Raw genomic sequence first — 20470 nt, forward strand, 5'->3', positions numbered from 1 at the left:
TGAACTTATTTACAAAACAGAAACAGACTACCTCTTCTATTCAGAGAGGAACTGAAGTTACTTCTGCCTCAGGGAAAGACCAGGCTGAATCACTGTAAATGAAATTCTCAGGTTCCAGTTTTTCTGGTCATTCAAATAGCATAAAGATGTAGCTTTTGCTTTCCAAGTCCTTCATCATCATCTTCTTCTTCTTTTTTTTTTTTTTTTTTAATGCTTCCAAATTCTTGGTGGCAATTTCCTCTCCCTCCCACAGCCCAAAGTTTCGATTTTCCCTCATCTTCACTTAGCACTACAGTCGGCTGATTTTTCTTGTAGTTGGATGGGAGAGGTATGTGACAGGGTATTTCTACTTCACCCTTTACACTGAGGGTGCAGTCCCAGCTTTCTGCAGGGAGGATCTCCTGTCATAGTGCTCACTAGAGGGGGCCCTCACATCTCCTTTACCCCCACGTACCATAAAGTGTGAAAACAGAGGCTCCCATTCACCTGGTCCAGCAAATGCCTTCAGAGTGAAAGCTAGTTCCAGCGCTCCACATACCTATCTGGGTTCCCTAGACTGAGAATTCCTTTCTTTCTTGCCAGATTCCCAGTGCTTGGAATGAAGGTGTTTTTTTGGTTTCTTTAAACATATATTACCCAGGATTTATAGCGGTTGTCAGTGAATGAGTTGATCCAGGTTGTAGTCTGCTGTATTACCAGAAACAGAAGTGCTCATTACACTTTTCAAGAGTAAATGTTTTAGAAAAACAATGAAGAAAAAAAAGATGGTTGGTTCAAAACCTCCTTGTTTGTTTGTTCCAGAACAGGGACTATCCCAATTAGTCAAGGTTTATAGTTGCAACTCAACCATGTTTCTTTGGAAAATGCTTATCCAAACAGACAATTGTTTTTGAAACTCTGAAATCCCTGAACACCATTTGAAATTAAATAACTTTATAATACATTTGTATAAATCATGACACTCCTAATTCTTTTTGAAAGGAAAATACTGTTCATTTGTCAAATTGAGTTGAACAGAGTTGCTTACAATTATGTATCTTTCTAGGAGGGATGGCATGGTATAGGCAGGGGATGAGTATGTGGACTGAGGTGCCAGACTGCATGGGTTCAAATCCCAAAGCTACCATTTATCAGCTGTGTGACTTCGGGGAAATTAACTTAAACTCTGTATCTCAGTTTCTTCATCTCTAAAATGGAGATAATAGTAACGCCTATCCCATAGGATTGTTATGAGGATTGTGGATTTAATGTTTGTAAAGTTATGGGGGTTTTTTTTTGTTTGTTTTTGTTTTTATAAATTTATTTATTTATTTATTTTTGGCTGCATTGGGTCTTGGTTGCTGCGTGCAGGCTTTTCTCTGGTTGTGGCGATTGGGGGCTACTCTTTGTTGTAGCACATGGCCTTCTCATTGCGGTGGCTTCTCTTGTTGTGGAGCACAGGCTCTAGGTGCGTGGGCTTCAGTAGTTGTGACATGTGGGCTTCAGTAGTTGTCGTTCGTGAACTCTAGAGCGCAGGCTCAGTAGTTGTGGCGCACGGGCTTAGCTGCTCCGCGGCATGTGGGATCTTCACGGACCAGGGATCAAACCCGTGCCCCCTGCATCGCAGGCAGACTCTTAACCACTGTGCCACCAGGGAAGCCCTGGGTTTTTTGTTTTTTTGCTTTTGGCCGTGCCACACGGCATGCGGGATCTTAATTCCTCCACCAGGGATCGAACGCTTGGCCCCTGCAGTGGAAGCATGGAGTCAACCACTGGACTGCCAGGGAAGTCCCCTGTAAAGTATTTACAACAGTGTCTGACCCATGATAAGCTCCAAATATGCATATAAAATATCCCCTATATATAAAAACAGACTAGGATTCTTTAAACAAACAATTTCTCCCTCCTTTGGCCTTTTACCTTCTAGACTTACTCTAAGGAAAGAATATCTCCTTTTTGATAAGTTTCTAGTTTAAAATGTCTTACTTTTAAGAGGCAAACAGGGACTTCCCTGGTGGACCAGTTGTTAAGACTCTGCCTTTTCACTGCAGGGGGCACGTGTTCGATCCCTGGCAGGGAAAGTCCCACATGCCATGTGGTATGGCCAAAAAAAAAAAAAAAAAAAAAGAGGCAAACAAAATTCTATTGTTTCTGAATATTCCTTACTACATGCAAAACATGTTTTATTCCTTTTGGACAACCCATCCTCAATACCACATTGATATAAGTATTTCGTGTAGTTGTACACACACACAAAAAGACTACTCTGAAGCTAATTTGCTTAAACAAAAATTATGACAATTATTTTATTATGAACTTTAATAATTCTTTCCTATCCTGAGCTAACCTGTGCAAGGCATGGGTTTCATCAAGGTGTAGACTCCATCAACGTTACTTTTTTCCTAACTAGATATGTGGTTTATATCTTCAAAAGAGAGCAAAAGATAGTGGACTTTCTTTAGGTACAAGCTGATCAGGTCAAAAGATGACAACACTGATAAATATTCTAAATCTATTATGTTTTTTAAAAATTTATTTATTTTATTTATTTATTTTTGGCTGCATTGGATCTCATTGCTGCCCGCGGGCTTTCTCTAGTTGCGGTGAGCGGGGGCTGCTCTTTGATGCGGTGCACGGGCTTCTCATTGTGGTGGCTTCTCCTGGGCATATATCTGGAGAAAACCATAATCCAAAAAGATACGTGCACCCCAATGTTCATAGCAGCATTATTTACAACAGCCAAGACATGGAAGCAACCTAAATGTCCATCAACAGATGAATGGATAAAGAAGACGTCGTATTTATATACACATATAACATATATACAATATTAACATATAACATATAACATATAACATATATACAATATTACTGTAATATTCCACTCAGCCTTAAAAATGAAATAATGCCATTTGCAGCAATATGTATGGACCTAGAGATTATCATACTAAGTGAAGTAAGTCAGACAGAGACAAATACCATATATTGCTTATATGTGGAATCTAAAAAAATCATACAAATGAACTTACAAAACAGAAATAGTATCACAGATGTAGAAAACAAACTTATGGTTACGGGGGGGGAGGGCCGGTGGGGAGGGGAAGGGAGGGATAAATTGGGAGATTGGGATTGACATATACACATTACTGTATATAAAGTAGATAACTAATAGGACCTACTGTATAGCACAGGGAAATTTACTCAATATTCTGTAATGATCTATATGGGAAAAGAATCTAAAAAAGAGTGGATATATGTATATGTATAACTGATTCACTTTGCTGTACAGCAGAAACTAACACAACATTGTAAGTCAACTATACTCCAATAAATTAAAAATAAAAGGATATCATGGGCTTCCCTGGTGGCGCAGTGGTTGAGAATCTGCCTGCCAATGCAGGGGACACGGGTTCGAGCCCTGGTCTGGGAAGATCCCACATGCCACGGAGCAACTGGGCCCGTGAGCCACAATTACTGAGCCTGCGCGTCTGGAGCCTGTGCTCCGCAACAAGAGAGGCCGCGATGGTGAGAGGCCCGCGCACCGCGATGAAGAGTGGTCCCCACTTGCCGCAGCTAGAGAAAGCCCTCGCACAGAAATGAAGACTCAACACAGTCATAAATAAATAAATAAATAAATAAAAGAACGTGAATTTCTAAAAAAAAAAAAAAAAGGATATCATAAAAGGCTTCAGTTTGAGTTCTTTTTATTGAGGTCCTTAATGTAGTTTTTTTTACCTTTCTTAGGTACTTATGTGGGTGGCAGTCAATGATTTGGTCTTTCTTTTGTAAATGAAGGGTAACAGACTATGCTTTCCCAAAATATCCCTCTTTGGCATAAGGATTATTTTGAGCTGATTATTTTTGAGAAACAGCCGGCACAGGAGAAGCTCTGAAAACAGAGTAGAAGTTGTCGTTTTGTCAGGGACAATTAATTTATAAAGGAAATTTCCATTTGCAAGTGTCTCCCTCTCTGTACCAGGAAGACAAGGATGACTCTCAATCATAAGAAACTCTCATCAGTGGAGACGACATCGGCTTAAATCTGCATAACAACCTTACCCTTGCTTACTGTGCTTTTCCTGGTAACCTCCCATAACTGGGCATCCCCTTTCCCTAACATTTTTCTTTTGTCTTTAGCTAAAAATGGTATTTAAGGTTGTGGCTTGGGACATTTCGGGGGAGGGGGGTAGTTTTCCTGGGTATCTCTCATGTATACAGTAGGTATACATGTTATTAAACTTCTGTTTTTTGTTTTCTAGTTAATCTGTCTTTCATTACAGGGGTGGTTCTCAGCCAAAGAATCTAAAAGGATAGAGGGAAAATTAATTTTCCTCCCCTACGTAAGTCTTATTTTCCCACATATACCATTACTCCCTTTGCTAAGTTGCTAAGATGGAGTATTTCAGATTTTCTGATTTTTCAGGAATCATGGTCCCAGGAACTCTGTGATACTCAAATCCTCCAACATCTATGGAGTGTCCAGCAATTCAGCTCAATTCTGACACTATCTACCTGGAGATAGCATCAGATCTCACAAGTTAAAAGGCTCAGTCCCACAGGACTGCCTCCCACTTCAGTTGCCAGTCAAAAGAAGTCCCAGGCCAGACTGACTGGCTACAAATCGGGGGTTTCCACAACCTCCTCCTTAGTTTCAATAATTTTCTAAAGCAGCTCACAGAACTCAGGAAAGCACTTTGTGTTTATCAGTTTATTTTAAAAGATACAAATGAACAGCTGTAAGGGCAAGTTCTTGTGCCCCATGCACAGTGAGGCCAAACAAATGGAAACGTCAGAATTTGCAGCAGAGAAAGGTTTATTGCAGGGCCACGCAAGGAGACGGGTGGCTCAAGCCCTAAAAAGCCCCAAGCTCTCCGAAGGGTTTCAGCAAAGCATTTTTTAAAATTAATTAATTAATTAATTTTTGGCTGCCTTGGGTCTTCCTTGCTGCGCACGGGCTTTCTCTAGTTGCGGCAAGCGGGGGCTACTCTTCATTGCAGTGTGCGGGCTTCTCAGTGCAGTGGCTTCTGTTGTTGTGGAGCACGGGCACTAGGCGCGCAGGCTTCAGTAGTTGTGGCTCGCGGGCTCAGTACATGCGGCTCACAGGCTCTAGAGTGCAGGCTCAGTAGTTGTGGTGCACGGGCTTAGTTGCTCCATGGCATGTGGAATCTTCCCGGACCAGGGCTCAAACCCATATCCCCTGCATTGGCAGGTGGATTCTTAACCACTGCGCCACCAGGGAAGTTCCAGCAGCAAAGCATTTTTAAAAGCTAGGCAAGGGAGTGGGTTCTCAGGGTATGTGATCAGCTCATGCACAATTCTCTGATTGGCTGGTGGTGAGGTAACAGGGTGGTGTCACAGGGGTTAACATTATCAGTCCTTAGGCTCCAGGAGGCCTGGGCTTTTGTGTTCATGGTTATCAAGTAGTTAATATCTTCCATTTGGAGGGTTTTTTTCACATCTGTAAAACAACTCAGGAAATGTGCATCAAATACTGTTATCTGGATACTTCAGAGAGGAGCTAAAGCAGAGGATATGGGGGAAAGGGCTGTCCCGGGAAGGCCCCATAGGGTCCTGCTCGGTTACACAGCCAGATGAAGAGATACATTGGGTGATAAGGTCCAGAGGGTCCCAAGTCTAGGAATTTCTGTCCTGTGGAGTTGGGGTGCACCATCTTCCCAGGACATAGATGCGGTCACCAACCTGGAAGCTCTCCAAATGTCTTTGTTCAGAGATTTTAAACCCAATCTCTACCCCCCACCCCTATCCTATCCTCTCTGGAGGTCAAGGAACAGGGCTGAAAGTTCCAACCCTATAATCAATTAGTCTTTCTGGTGACCAGCCACATCATGAGGGACCTCATCCTTTGTCACCTCATTAGCTTAAACTTAGTTGTGATTGAAAGAGGCTTGTTATGAGTAACAAAGACACTCCTATCACTCAGGAAATTCCAAGGGTTTTAGGAACTCTGGGGGTGGGAAGGTTGGGAAGGAGAAGGGAAGAACAAATATATTTCTTATTTTACAATGAGAAGGAAACCACAGGGCAAATTCTAATTTTGAATCACCAGTTTCATGTTTTATACCAATTCCATTATCTTAAACAAATTTTAAAGACCAGGGACCACAATTGCCTTACATACATTGAGCAGAGTTAAGACTTGTCACCTGAAAGAAAAATGCACAATGTAAGAGTTGTGAGTTTAGTTTTATTCAGGGTCTTACTGAGGACTATAGCCCAGGAGACAGCCTCTCAGTAGCACTGAGAAACTACTCCAAAGGGATGGGGGAGGCTAGCTTATATATGATTTTTGGCTGGGGAATACATGCAGTCAAGTATACATCTTGGTAAAAGATTACTGCTAGTCACAAGGAACAGATATCTCAAGTTAATAATTATAGTGCTTTTCTGTATATGGAAAGATGCAAGAAGCTGGGTTCATTAAAATTCTTCCTGAGATACATCTAATTATCTAAGGGGCCTGCTTGTTCTAAGTACAGAGCATCCTGTTATTTTCTTTCATTTCCTCCAAAGCACAGATTGCTTCATCCTATAACATTGCCTTAATCTCCTCTGTCTGAAGCACAGTTTGTCAGTTACTGTGGTAAATTAATCTCTGTAGAATTGCATGGTGAGCAAAATGCTATTATTTGTTCTTCTTTTGGTTGCAGACTCCTCCCAATGTTTTTATGAGGTTATATAGGAAAGATAAAATGTGGGGAGACTCAGTGTACAATCTCTATGAGAAATGGCAGAGCTCTCCAAAATGAGGGTGAAGAAATAGTCCAAAGAAGGTGGGAGGAACTGAAATTCAGGCAGCAAAAGAGTTGGTGTGTGTGCTTGGTCCTTACATTGCAGACTCCCTCCACGAATCACAGGCTCTGTGTTCTTCCAGATCCAGCCAAGAATATACTCGATTGTTGTGGAAAATAAGATCACAGACAAACGGTGAGAGTTAAAATTTATTATTTGCTAAGAGGGATATGCAGGAAGGAATAAGGTATAGGCTCACCAAGAAGAAGCTGGGTGGCTCTCACTCCTGAAATCTTTGTCTCACCTTGCTAGGTATGTGGTTTGTGTCCTTAAAAAAGAAATAATGGATTTTATTTAGGTGCAGTTAATCACAGGCGGTTTGGGTCTGAGCAAGAGATTACAACATTGAAACATTTTCTGTTGTGTTGACATAAAATCAAAGCCATATATTAACAAATGCTGAGAACTGTTTGTCAGGAAGACTAATAACACATCTTTGAAAGGGTAATGGTATTTTTCTATGGGGAGAAAATGGAAAGGCTCAGTTTTGGATCCCTACTTGAAACAATAAAGCCTTTGGAATCAAAACCAGCTCAGAAACAGAGTTCCCTGTGGCAGTCCTACCCAGTGGAGAGGAGGTAGGACAACTACAGTAGTATCCCCGGCTACCCCTGTCTTTCTTGAGCTCTGGGTTGCTCCAAGTTCTGCCAAGGCCAGGTCACATTACTATGGACAGAAACAAAACATACTCACAATTAGATCTTATCATTTACTAAGAGCTGGGTGGGGGAGGAAAACTTTGCACTTCTTCTCTTCTAGGTTCTTGGGCTGCCTAATAATTAAATTGATAAGACAGATTAACAAGAGAAAAAACAAATTAAATTTTGTATGTAAGGGAGCCCATAAAAATATGAGACTCAAAGAAGTAACCAAAGCAGGATGCTTTTATACATTTTAGACAAAGAAACAGTAAATTTGTGAAGAATTGACAAGACAAAGAAGTTTGGGCTTGGGGTAGTTAATTAGTAAAGGAGTAATAAGGTTTGTTGATACAGCCTTCTTGGCCATAAATTCCCTATCTCTGGTGATAAGGATGTCTCTCTTCTTCCTGGTTTAGGAAGGGTGCCTTTTATTGCTTTCAGGGGGACAAAGGAGGTCAGAGTGTTTTTCTTCACCGGCTATTTCTTAAGTAACGTTCATTCAAAATAATTATTATGCCTAAGTGGCACATTATGGGGTGGCATATTCTGCTCCCCTTCCACTGCATGAAGAAAGGACTGATGACTAACTCATCTTAACTGCTTGACTAGTCTTGTTAAATGTGTCTTTTTTGGGCTTCCCTGGTGGCGCAGTGGTTGAGAGTCTGCCTGCCGATGCAGGGGACACGGGTTCGAGCCCTGGTCTGGGAGGATCCCACATGCTGCGGAGTGGGTGGGCCCGTGAGCCACAACTACTGAGCCTGCGTGTCTGGAGCCTGTGCTCCCAACAAGAGAGGCCGCGATAGTGAGAGGCCCGCGCACCGCGATGGAGAGTGGCCCCCGCTTGCCGCAACTGGAGAAAGCCCTCGCACAGAAACGAAGACCCAACACAGCCAAAAATAAATAAATAAATTTTTAAAAAAAATGTGTCTTTTTTAAAAAAAGTTATTTATTTGTTTGTTTATTTGTTTAGGCTGCATTGGGTCTCCGTTGCTGCACGCAGGCTTTCTCTAGTTGAGGCAAGCAGGGGCTACTCTTCGTTGCGGTGCGCGGGCTTCTCGTTGCGGTGGCTTCTCTTGTTGCGAAGCACGGGCTCTAGGCACATGGGCTTCAGTAGTTGTGGCTCGCAGGCTCTAGAGCACAGGCTCAGTAGTTGTGGCGCACAGGCTTAGTTGCTCCCCAGCATATGGGATCTTGCCGGACCAGGGCTCGAACCCGTGTCCCTTGCATTGGCAGGAGGATTCTTAACCACTGTGCCACCAGGGAATCCCAATGGTCTTTTTTATAACCAGAAGAAGAGAGTGAAAAATAATGCCTTTGCTGTAGATATAATAAGTAATGGGGCAAGCTGGTCATGGTGAAACTCATAACTCTGAGAAATATTGGGGGCCCTAAATTAATCTGAGGCCTGGGCTAGCAAATTTCAATAACTACTTTTAAAAACATTTGATACCGTACTTTTGAAAGGAGTCACAGTATTCATCTAAGGGGAGAAAACATGATGAGGCTTTTGAGGGCCTGTGAGATCTTATCATTTTCTCTAACTGGTAGTGTGCACGAAGAAAGCTGTCTATTTGGGAGGGTCACTTTTTTCATCAGGGGCCCTCTCTCAGGCAGCTCCAAAGCCAGGTTCACCCAATCCCTGTGTGTAAGATTCAGGCAGTGGTTTCTAGGACATCAAGTTTAGTTTTCTAGGATGGAGGGGAGATATAGGAGTCTGGAATATTACATCATAGATTTGAAGTTAGGCTTTGTTAGCACTGAAGGGATGCACTGACATACTTACAATGAAGCTACATTTTCACACTTTACTTTCACAGTCTTATGTTCCTTTCCAGCCCCAACTGACCTTGAGGATGGCATCTGTTCTCAGTGCAGTGGCTCACTTTTTGATCCTAACTTGGTGTCTAAAAGTACAGGTAACATTTCCTGCCCATGAATCCTCACCTCTGCTGATTCCTACTCTCCTCTCACAGCATATGGAGGCAAGAGGCCTCTAAGGGTGGGCTCTGTAAACTGGGCCTGTTAGAAATTGCAAATCTCAAGAATTTTAAAGATACAAATCAAGAAGCTAAATAAAAGCTACAAAGCTTAATTATTTCAGAGTATAATTAGTATGCAGCCGTCATGCACACATGCATGTGTCATTCATGAGATATGTGACCATGTCACGTGACAGGTACATCGTGCTGAGCAAGGAGTACGTAAATGGTTCTATGGTGTGCCAAGTACATGCCAGTTCCTCAGTCAATATGATGAGGGCATGGGGCAGAAAACTTTTCTCTCTCCCCTTCTAGGTTCTCTGGCTGGTCTAAGAATTAAACTGTCATAAGACAGATTAACAGGAGAAAAACACATTTAATTATGTATGTACAGGAGTTGACAAAGACATGAGACTCAAAGGCAAATCACACAATTGGGGCTTATATACCATCCTGAGCTAAGAAATGGGATAGGGACCTGGGGCTTCAAAGGGGAGGAGAGTAATTCACAGGAAGATTAGAAGAGCAGATATTTAGTAATCAAATATTTGCCCTGCAATGTAGAAGTAGTCTTTCAGATAAAAAATGTTATCTCTGGTAATAGTTCCTTCTCTGGTACAGTCTCCCTATCTAAATTCTTTTAGGCAGTTAAGGGAGAGGTAAAAGTTTTTCCTGAGTCTGCCGGTTCTTGATTGCCTTCACCTCAGAATAATTCACATGCCAAAGTGGCACATTTGGGGGTGGCATATTCTGCTCCCCTTCTGTTCTCAAGGACACTGCTCCTTCCTTATAGGTGTCTGACCAGGTTGACCTAGACATGGCTGACGATGCATTTGATGATCAATATATCGGCTGTACTGAAGAAATGGAGGAAATGGCACCCCAGCTGTTAAAAGAAGAACTGGAGGCAAATAAAGAATTTTCAGTCGAATGGAAATGGGCATCAGAGACATGGAACTACATAAAGAACACAAATAATGTTTCAAAGAAACTCAATGATTTTCATGGAACAGCTCTAGTAGCCTCTTCTAGTGGGGACATTGTAAAATTTAATAGAGCCATAAGAGAATTTCGCAGCAATTCAGACAATTTTCAGTTCAAAGCCTTGCATTATTATTTGACAAGAGCTCTTCAACTTCTTAATCAAGGAGATTGTTATACTGTATATAAACGCTCTATCCCCAGGTTTCATTACAATGGGACTGGAAATGTTCGTTTGGGGGGATTTATCGATTCAACTTTGTCTAAGAGAAGAGGTACAAGTCCTTTTATTTTGAAAAAATGGCAGTGGAATGTGTTTAAAATCACCACTTGCTTGGGTGTTCCTATTAAAGAATATTCTTACTATCCACATATAGTGGAAGTAATGATTCCAGGGTATGAAGTATATCAGAAAGTCAACGTCACCGAAAAGGAAAAATACTTTGAAATTACACTTGAGAATCCCAAAAATGATAAGAGCAATTTCAACTGCTTCTATAATAGCTTGAAAAGTAATAGGAGTGTGGACTACTTCTATGAAGTCTCTTCAGGTGAGTCAGGGTCTGTGCTTGAGATGGGAGTGGTGGGGCCATCAGGAAGGGAGTGCTGTTTTACCAGAAGCTACCCAGAGCAGACAACAGGGAGGCTTCCAGTCAACTGAGGAGCATTTGGTCCCTGAGCAGACAGCTAGCGTTCCAGAATAGAAATCAAAGCTCAGACCTAGAGACCCATGGTAATTCCTAGTCTAGCTAAGCTCCCAATCTCCCTGCTGTGCCAAAAGATCAAAAAGATCTGCTGGGCACCAGGAAACACGACTCATGGAAAGTACCAGAATGTGTGGCAATGAAGAGTCAGGGGAGTTGGGAAAGCTGGTTCTAGGCAGAATGGTGTGGCCACTGCAGTAATCCAGGCAAATATGCAGGTACCTGAACTGAGGCAGTGGCTGTGGTGGTGATCAAAGGAGGCCAGGGAATTGGTGTTTCTAGGAGGTGTTCCAGGAGAAAGAGAGTGAGAGCTGGACAGACTGAGGAGTGTGGTCAAAAAAGAGGATGAGGGGCTTCCCTGGTGCGGCAGTGGTTAAGAATTCTCCTGCCAATGCAGGGGACACGGGTTCGGTCACTAGTCTGGGAAGATCCCACATGCCGCGGAGCAACTAAGCCTGTGCACCGTAACTACTGAGACTGCACTCTAGAGCCCGCGAGTCACAACTACCAAGCTGGCAAGCCACAACTACCAAGCCTGGATGCCACAACTACTGAGTCCGTGTGCCAGAACTACTGAAGCCCACGCGCCTAGAGCCCGTGCTCCGCAACAAGAGAAGCCACCACAATGAGAAGCCCACGCACTGAAACGAAGAGTAGCCCCCACTCACCGCCACTAGAGAAAGCCCGCACGCAGCAACAAAGACCCGACGTAGCCAAAAATAAATAAATAAAATAAATAAATTGATTAAAAAAAAAAAAAAAAACAAAGAGGATGAGGATAATGAACCTTGAGATTTCCAGTGTGGATAGTTTGCAGTTCCTGAGTAGGTTAGAAGACATTCTCACCAAAGCAGTTGGCTAGAACGAAGAGTAGGTGAATAGTGTTGGAGCTAAGGAGATCAAAGATCTGAAAGGTTTTGCATGAGTAGGGCCATGTAGGAGACTACACACACTGGGATGATGCCTGGCTTGGTGAAGGTTAGAGATGGGACGACCAGAGGACACAAACCTCTGTGAAGACATACCAGGAATGGCTGGAAATAGCCATGGAGAGCATAGAGAAAGACTGTTATCTCTCCAGCCCCAAGATGGGTGAGAAGTGCCACCAGGAGCAGCCTCCACTTGACCCAACCTTTCCCAAGATGTCCTGGCTCTCAGGTTTCTGTGCATTTACACCCATTGCTCCTTCTGGCCTGAAGTCTTTTTGATTTCATGTCATATTTCATCCAGTCTAAGACAGTATCAATTTAGTAACTGTCTTTTAAGACCTCGCTCAAATATCACTTCCAATGTTGAGCCTTCCTTGGTACTTTCAGGCAAAATTTATGATCCATACCACAGGTCTGAGGTCAGACAACCTCAGTGGTAATTCAGGCTCAGCCACCACTGGCTCTGTGACTTTGGCCAAGTTACCTTAGCAATCTGTGTCTCAATTGCTTCATTTGCAAAATGAGGACAAAATAATAAATAGTAGTGTTTCTGTGAGAATTAAAAGAGAGAAGTTTATAGCTTATTGCCTGGCACATAGATACTGCTTAACAAGTACCGTCTTTTTTCCCATGGAGAACCTTGTACGCATGTCAGCCACGACTCACCATCTCTATGATAACCATTTTTTACAGTCTGGTGATCTTTTTAATGCCAGAGACTTTGTCTCCCTGCTCCATTTGCATCCAGAGCTTGTCCTTAATTCCTGGTTTGAATCAGGGCCCCAGTACATGCTGCTGAAGTAAGTTAAGTTTTGTTGAGATGCCAGGATCCAGCCAGAAGTGGAACTGAGCTGCAAAGGGACAAGGTATCCAACAAGTTTCAACCAAATTAGTCTTTATGCTCTAAAAGGGTCCTGGAAACAAGAGAAATGTTTGGGGGTAGAAATGGGACCACAGAGAGTGATTACTGGGGGACTCCAAGCTTTTACGTGGAGGAATTTTGAATTTGGATCAAGCCTAATGAAAACTTGATAGCCAGGTAAACAATCCAGAAGAGGAAAGCTGGATTTGGGTTAATGTTCATTCAAGCAGGCTGAGAACCCCAGGAGAGGAAGCCAAATCCCACCAAGAGTCAGACTACAGTTAACACTGGTTAGTAGAGAAAGGAATATGTATGTTGGTGCAAAAGATGAACTTCCGTGGAGTCCAGACCAGGAAACATCTTCTTGAGTGGACGAAGACGAACATAGAGGGGGTCCCACAATGGCCATGGAGCTGCAGGCCGCAGGCAGGAAAAACCTCTCTTACCCAGGTACCTGTATCTTAGAGCACAAGGCTGTGGGAGAGGCTGAAGGGCCCATCAGACCTGAGAGCTCAGTCCACTTGGGGTGACCTTAAGTTCAGAGAACCAAAAGGATGTGTCCTTGTATTCCACTCTTTGTCTGGTGTTCCTGAGTACTTCAGGAATCCCTGGAAGGCAAGAGGAGTGTCTCCTTGCTTGCCAAGTATATGGAGCCCCTAGAGCCCACCCTCTTGGTTTTGTGATCATGGTGTAAAGCTCAGAAAGTTTGGGAGGCCCACACCTTGAGCAGCCCCATACAGAAACCTTTCCTTCTCTTCCTCCCATCTGCAGGAATGAGAGAAAGCCCTGTATTCCTTCTGCTGCTGCCTGGCCTCCTCGTCCTGCTGCGCCTCCCTACTGAGCTGTAACCCTCCCCTGCATGATGCCTCGTTCTGCGTGGGGTTTGTGAAGAGGGGTGTGGGAGGGAGGCAAAGCGGCAGGGGGCTGACTGGCTTGCCAGCATCAGCAGTACAGTTGGAGCTTCACATCCACAGATTCAGCCAACCACGGTTTGAAAATACTGGGAAAAAAATTTCAGAAAATTCCAAAAAGCAAAGCTTGAGTCTACCACGCACCCAGCGATTATTTGCATAGAATTTACATGGTATTTATGACTATTTACATAGCATTTACATTGTATTAGGTATTATGAGGAATCTGGAGATGATTTAATGTATACGGGAGGATGTGTATAGGTTAAATGCAAATACTATGCCATTTTATATAAGGGACTTGAGCATCCTTGGATTTCAGTATTTGCAGGGAGTCCTGGACAATTTCCCTGCAAATACTGAGGGATGACTGTATTAGGAAGGGTAGGACACAGGATTATTTTTGTGGCGCATATTAGTGCTCATGTCCCCAAGACATCTGAGGGATCTGCTGGATCTGACTGCAAAAGTGTGTACTCCGTCTTCAAATTTACTACCTGAGATAAGTCTCTAGTCTCTTGACACTTTGCTATGATTAAAAAGCAATGTTTTTATGCACTGTCAGCAGTCTTAAAAATGCAATTTCATTGTGATGAATGTCGGTTTTTAAAAAAATTTATTTATTTTATTTTATTTATTTTTGGCTGTGTTGGGTCTTCGCTGCTGCTCACGGGCTTTCTCTAGCTGCGGTGAGCAGGGGCTACTCTTTGTTGCGGTGCGCGGGCTTCTCATTGCGGTGGCTTCTCTTGTTGCAGAGCACAGGCTCTAGGTGCACGGGCTTCAGTAGTTGCAGCACGCTGGCTCAGTAGTTGTGGCTCACGGGCTCTAGTGCGCAAGCTCAGTAGTTGTGGTGCACGGGCTTAGTTGCTCTGTGGCATGTGGGATCATCCCGGACCAGGGCTCGAACCCGTGTCCCCTGCATTGGCAGGTGGATTCTTAACCACTGTGTCACCAGGGAAGCCCGTGATGAATGTTATAATCGAAAGAAATAAACCGTTTATAATCACACCTTGCTTTTCTGTCACTATATATTTCTACAGGTTGTATTATTTGCTCAAGAAATTCTCCCAAAGGATCATATTTGTTGCTGGCATTTTCACAGTTGAGCAGGTTCATTTCTTATGCTTGTCACAGATAACCCTGCAGCCCTGATTGATTGAGCCAGAAATATAAGAGCTGTCTTAGATTAAATCCCTCTTCTTATACTACCTCCCAGAAAGCCAAGCACTTACCAAGCCCTGTCAATTAAGTTTAATAATAGCTCCCAAATCTATCCCTTCCTTCTCACTCTGATTATCCCTGGGGAAATGGACAGGCACGTTCTGATATGCAGATAGCCAGGAAGTCTAGACCCAGAGCCTGGCGCTCTACTCACCAAGGGTGGTTTTGGCTAAGAGGCACAGAACTTAACTCACTTACCATTCCCCACTCTCCATGCATGCCTGAAGAGTACCCTGCTCTTGGCCTACCAACTATTGAGACAAACGACAAAGAATTGCTAAGTAAAACCATATAATAAAATGGCATAATAATAGACAAAAGATCATTAGAGAGAATAAAGAGTCAAGAAAAAGACCCATGCAGGCACAGGCACGCCAGATATGGCAGGAGGGCCTCACAAATCAGAGGAAAGGATTGTTACCGAGTCCAAGCTTGTACTGCTTGCCATACGACAGGCCAATAAATCAAGAGACAAGGTGTTGGGGCAAGGAACAGCAATTTTATTTGGAAAGCTAGCAGACTGAGAGGATGGTGGACTAGTGTCCCAAAGAACCATCTTACCCCAGTTTGAATTCAGGCTTCGTTTATACTAAAAGGGGAGGGGGTGTGGCTGGTTGTAGCAAACTTCTTGGGGTCAGAATTCCTTGTTCTTGCAGCTGTCCACATAGGTCAGGTCATGTATTCCTGTAAACTTCCAACAAAGACAAATGCTATTCTCTGTTTGGCAACTTTTTATCTCTATATGAAGGGGAAAGTGCTATACCTTTAAAGGTCAGAGCCTTTAGAACTGGCTATCCTGTATATTTCAGGCCATAGGCAACATTCTTAACTTGTAGCAAAAGCAATAGAATAGGAAGGTTAAAGTAAAAGAAACAGATCCAATGTGGAGTCAGATTGTTCTTCCCTATTACAGGATGAGTCAATGAACGGTATTGGGATGACTGGCTCTCTACGTGAAAAAAAAACAAAACAGAATTGGATTCCTACATTGCACCATATGTGAAAGTAATTGCAAAGAAATTAAAGACCTAAATATGAAAAATAAACCTCCAAAACTATTACCAAAAATGTAGGAGAATTTTTTTTTAACTCAGAGAAGAAAAATATTTCTCACAAACAAACAAGCAAACAAAGAAAAGGTTTAATTCTTGTTCATGTTTAATTCAGGCCATAGTAGGGCTCTGCTCATAGTCACGCAGGGAAGCAGGATTCTGGAGGAACATATTTCATAATAGGGGAGCAGCTGGAGGCTGCTTTATGAAATAAGGTGGTGATATTCTTGAGCAAAGATGCTTGTGGGAGTTTGGCCCAATTCGTGACAGAATCTTGCTGGTTGTTGTGGATTCACCAATGCCGGCCTAGAGAGCCAGGTAGGAGAATTGAGAGATGGCTTAGGTACTTACTGCTACCACTGCTTCCCAGGATCATGAGGCACAGACAGGCCTTGTTATTTACCTAGGATCAAGGTGGCGTTATATTCCCAAGGGCCTTATTGTTAGGATGACCTAGGGTATTGGTTATAAATCCTGGTTCACAAGGCTTCAGCAGCAAGGGTCAAGGGGGAGCCCCAGAATGTTTTGATAGAACTCCCACCCCTCCCTCACCACAACATTCACAGCCTCACCACCCCTTTCTGCCTGGGGATTATAAGGACCAATCTCATTTTGCCCTTGACCTCTGCTTATGAAGCCCAGGTCTCCCAGGTCATCCACATAAGGCTCTACACATTCCCATCTCTAACCCCATATCCCACACTTCTTTACCTTCTGAACTGCTTCCACTGTGCCCCCTGGAACTCATGGTGAATTGTTAGTAAAATGCCTCAGGTCGTCAACCTCTCTCTAAATGTTGCCTTCACCTTCTGGCTCTAACTTAAACACGTCCTCCAGAGGACATTGCAACTTCATTCTCCCAATGCTCAGACTAAGAAACTTGGAGTTAGCCTTGACTCCTCTCTTTCCCTCACACCCCACATCTGGGCCATGAGCAAAACTTATTGTTTCTACCTTCCAATTATATACTGAATCCAGTGCAACCGCTTCTCACCACTACACCCCTACCACCTTGGTCTCAGCTCCCACTATTTCCCACCTGGATTGTTTTAGTGACCTCTGCTGTAGATAGTAATCAGATTGTCTTTCTCAAACTCCCTCATTGCTCTCCTCACTCTTGGAGAGGTTGGAGAGTTAAAAACCATATTTCCCAGACCCCACTGCAATTACGGTCTGTCAATTAGTTCCTGATAATAATCACACACACAAAATATACAATAGAAGGTGGGAAGTGGAGGTCATCTTTTTACTGCTGTGACTGCTGGCAAGCCAATGTAGACAAACAGGACTATTTTGGTGGTCAGATTCTTTTTTTTTTTTTTTTTTAATTAATTAATTTTTGGCTGTGTTGGGTCTTCGTTTCTGTGCGAGGGCTTTCTCTAGTTGTGGCGAGTGGGGGCCACTCTTCATCGCGGTGCGCGGGCCTCTCACCGTCACGGCCTCTCTTGTTGCGGAACACAAGCTCCAGACGCGCAGGCTCAGTAGTTGTGGCACACGGGTTTAGTTGCTCCATGGCATGTGGGATCCTCCCAGACCAGGACTCGAACCCGTGTCCCCTGCATTGGCAGGTGGACTCCCAACCGCTGTGCCACCAGGGAAGCCCTGGTGGTCAGATTCTTGATTCCTTATTCCTTCCAATGTCTCTCCACCAGCTTCATGGGTGTGAGAGCCAGTTTTGGGTGTAGGAATAATTGCAGGAGTTAGAATCAGCTTTTTAATAATTGAGTTTCATCACAGTGGTGAGACTTTGAAGACCAATGCCAGTGAGGACTCCTGACTTCTACTCCTCCAGCCCTTCCAACAATTTTGTAAACTCCTAATTCCCTATATTGAATCCCTTTCTGTTTAAAATAACTGGGCGGTTTCTGTTTCATTCACGGAACCCCGACTGATACAACCTCCTAACTGATCCCCCTGCTTCTACTCTCACCCACCAAAATGACTGTGAACTTAAGTCTAAACATGTCATTTCTCTGCTCAAATCCTCAAATGGCTAACAGCCAAAGTCCTTACGGTGTCTGAAAAAGCGATATACAATTCGGCATCCCATAAACATTCTGATCTCATCTTCTGCCACTCTCCAAATGGCTCATTCTGCTCCAGCCACACTGACCTCCTTGTAATTTCTGAAACATGCAGGCATATTTCTGGTTTAGGGCCTTTGATTTGTGTTCTTGCTGCCTGGAGCTTACTTCCCCCGGACATCTGCCTGGCTATACTCAAATGCCCCCTTCTCAGTGAGGTATGCCATGTTCATCTGCAATTGTAATTGCCTCCCTGCCACAAACACTCTCTCTCTCTCTCTCTCTCCCTTTTCCTGCTCTATGCTTCCCCTTAGCACTTGTCACAATTTAAAATACTGTACATGTATTTTTTATGCCATTTCATATTGCAACTTGCCCCCTCCATACTCCTGGTTCTTCTTGTCCTAAATTTTCTTTTTGCCATAGCAGTTACTACCTACAAACATCCTGTATCATTTATTTTTTGTGTGTGTTTATTTATTGCCTGTCTCTCTCTCATCTCTAGAATTTAAACTCCAAGAGGGCAGGGATCTCTGTATGTTTACTTCACTGACATATCCCAAGCACTGAGAATAATGCCTGGCATGTATTAGGAGCTTGGGAAAACTTTACTGAAGAAATAAATTGTTTTCATTCTATGAATGGGAAAGCTATTAGAGGAGAAATTAATAGGTACCTCAAGGTACCCAGCCAAAGAGGCAGATCTGGAGTTATCAAGGGCAATGCGGGTGTGGGAGGGGTGGGGACTTCATTATTTTTTAAATGTTTTATTAGAGTATAGCATGCATACAGGAAAGTGCACAAATTATAAAGGTACAGCTTGATGAATTTTCACAAAATTATCCCACCCATGTAACCAGCACCCTGATCAAGAAAGAGAACATTGCCACCAATCCAGAAGCCCCTGTGCACCCATTAGTCATTGCATCCCACAAGGGTAACCACTGCTATAACTTCCAACACCATAGATTCATTTTGCCTGTTTTATTTTTACTTACTAGATTACCAGTTTATTATAAAAGAAAATAACTCAAGGGACTTCCCTGGTGGTCCAGTGGGTAAGAATCCTCCTTCCAATGGAGGGGGCACAGGTTCGATCCCTGGTCAGGGAACTAAGATCCCACATGCCACAGGGCAACTAAGCCCATGCACTGCAACTACTGAGCCCACGCGCTCTGGAGCCCGCATGCCACAACTAGACAGAAGCCCTTGCACCACAACAAAGAGCCCGTGCACCTCAAAGAAAGATCCCTCATGCTGCAACAAAGATCCTGTGTGCTGCAATTAAGACCTGATGCAGCCAAAAATAAATTTAAAAAATAAATTTAAAACGAAAAGAAAAGAAAAAATAAAGAATATAACTCAAGAACAGTGAGATGGAAGAGATGCATAAGGCATGGTATGGGGGACTGGGAGCTTCCATGCCCGCTCTGAGCCACTATCCCAGCACCTCCACGTGTTCACCAACCTGGAAGTTCATTTTGCCTGTTTTAGTATTTTACATAAATGGAATCATATGGAATGTATTCTTTTGTGTCTGACTTGATTCACTCAAAATTCCATTTTTAAAACTCATTCGTGTTGTTGCATATAGCTGCATTTTATTCCTTTTCATTGGTCTATTATATTTCATTGTATGGATATATGACAATTTATTTGCCCATTCTACTGTTGATGGCATTTTGTTCTTTCCAAATTTTGACTCTTAGGAATAATGCTACCATGAACATTGTTGTACCTGTTGTATACGTGTGTACATATTTTTACACGTTACTCAATTCTCTTGGGTATATACCTAGGAGTGGGATAGCTGGGACATATGATATATGTCCCATAAGTTGGTGTTCAACTTTAGTAGATACAGCCAAACAATTTTCCAAAATGGTCTATTAGTCTACGTTCCCACCAGAAGTGAACAAAGTTCCTGTTGCTCCATTTTGTTATCCGTACTTGCTATTGCTGATCTTTATAATTTGGCCATTCTGGTGGGCATCTTATTGTGGTTTTATTTGCATTTCTCTCATGAAAGAAGCTGATCATTTTTTCATATGCTTATTGATCATTTGAGAATCCTCTTTTGTGAAATGCCACTCATGCCTCCTGCCCTATTTTCTATTGGGCTTTCTGTATTTCTTTTATTGATATTTAGGAGTCCTTTATACAGTCTTTCAACAAACTCTTTGTTGGCTATATATGTTGCAAATATTATCACCCATGCTGTGGCTTACTTTTTCACTCTCCTAATTGTATTATTTTAACAGAAATAGAAAGTATTCATTTTAATGTAGTCCAACTTACTGTCTTTTCTTTTATGGTTGGTGTTTATCATGCTCAATTTAAGAAAATTTTCTTTACCCCAAGATCAAGAATTTCTCCA

General features: G+C 42.8%; 1 protein-coding gene across 2 annotated transcripts; it reads left to right on the forward strand.

The window, feature by feature from the left end:
• The first annotated feature begins 6727 nt into the window (after positions 1-6727).
• On the forward strand, positions 6728-14360 carry LOC103000152 (T-cell ecto-ADP-ribosyltransferase 1-like). 2 transcript variants are annotated; one of them, XM_007173676.1, is made up of 4 exons: positions 6728-6924; positions 9248-9346; positions 10203-10941; positions 13657-14360. In XM_007173676.1, exons 2-4 carry the CDS (start codon positions 9284-9286, stop codon positions 13731-13733), a joined length of 879 nt encoding a protein of 292 aa, XP_007173738.1. In that variant the 5' UTR covers positions 6728-6924; positions 9248-9283; the 3' UTR covers positions 13734-14360. The 2 variants fall into 2 exon arrangements, with proteins under 2 accessions (XP_007173738.1, XP_007173737.1); XM_007173675.1 differs by having other exon boundaries at positions 9266-9346.
• Positions 14361-20470: the final 6110 nt, after the last annotated feature.

This window comes from Balaenoptera acutorostrata, chromosome 9, assembly GCF_949987535.1.
Source record: "Balaenoptera acutorostrata chromosome 9, mBalAcu1.1, whole genome shotgun sequence".
Lineage (NCBI taxonomy): Eukaryota > Metazoa > Chordata > Mammalia > Artiodactyla > Balaenopteridae > Balaenoptera > Balaenoptera acutorostrata.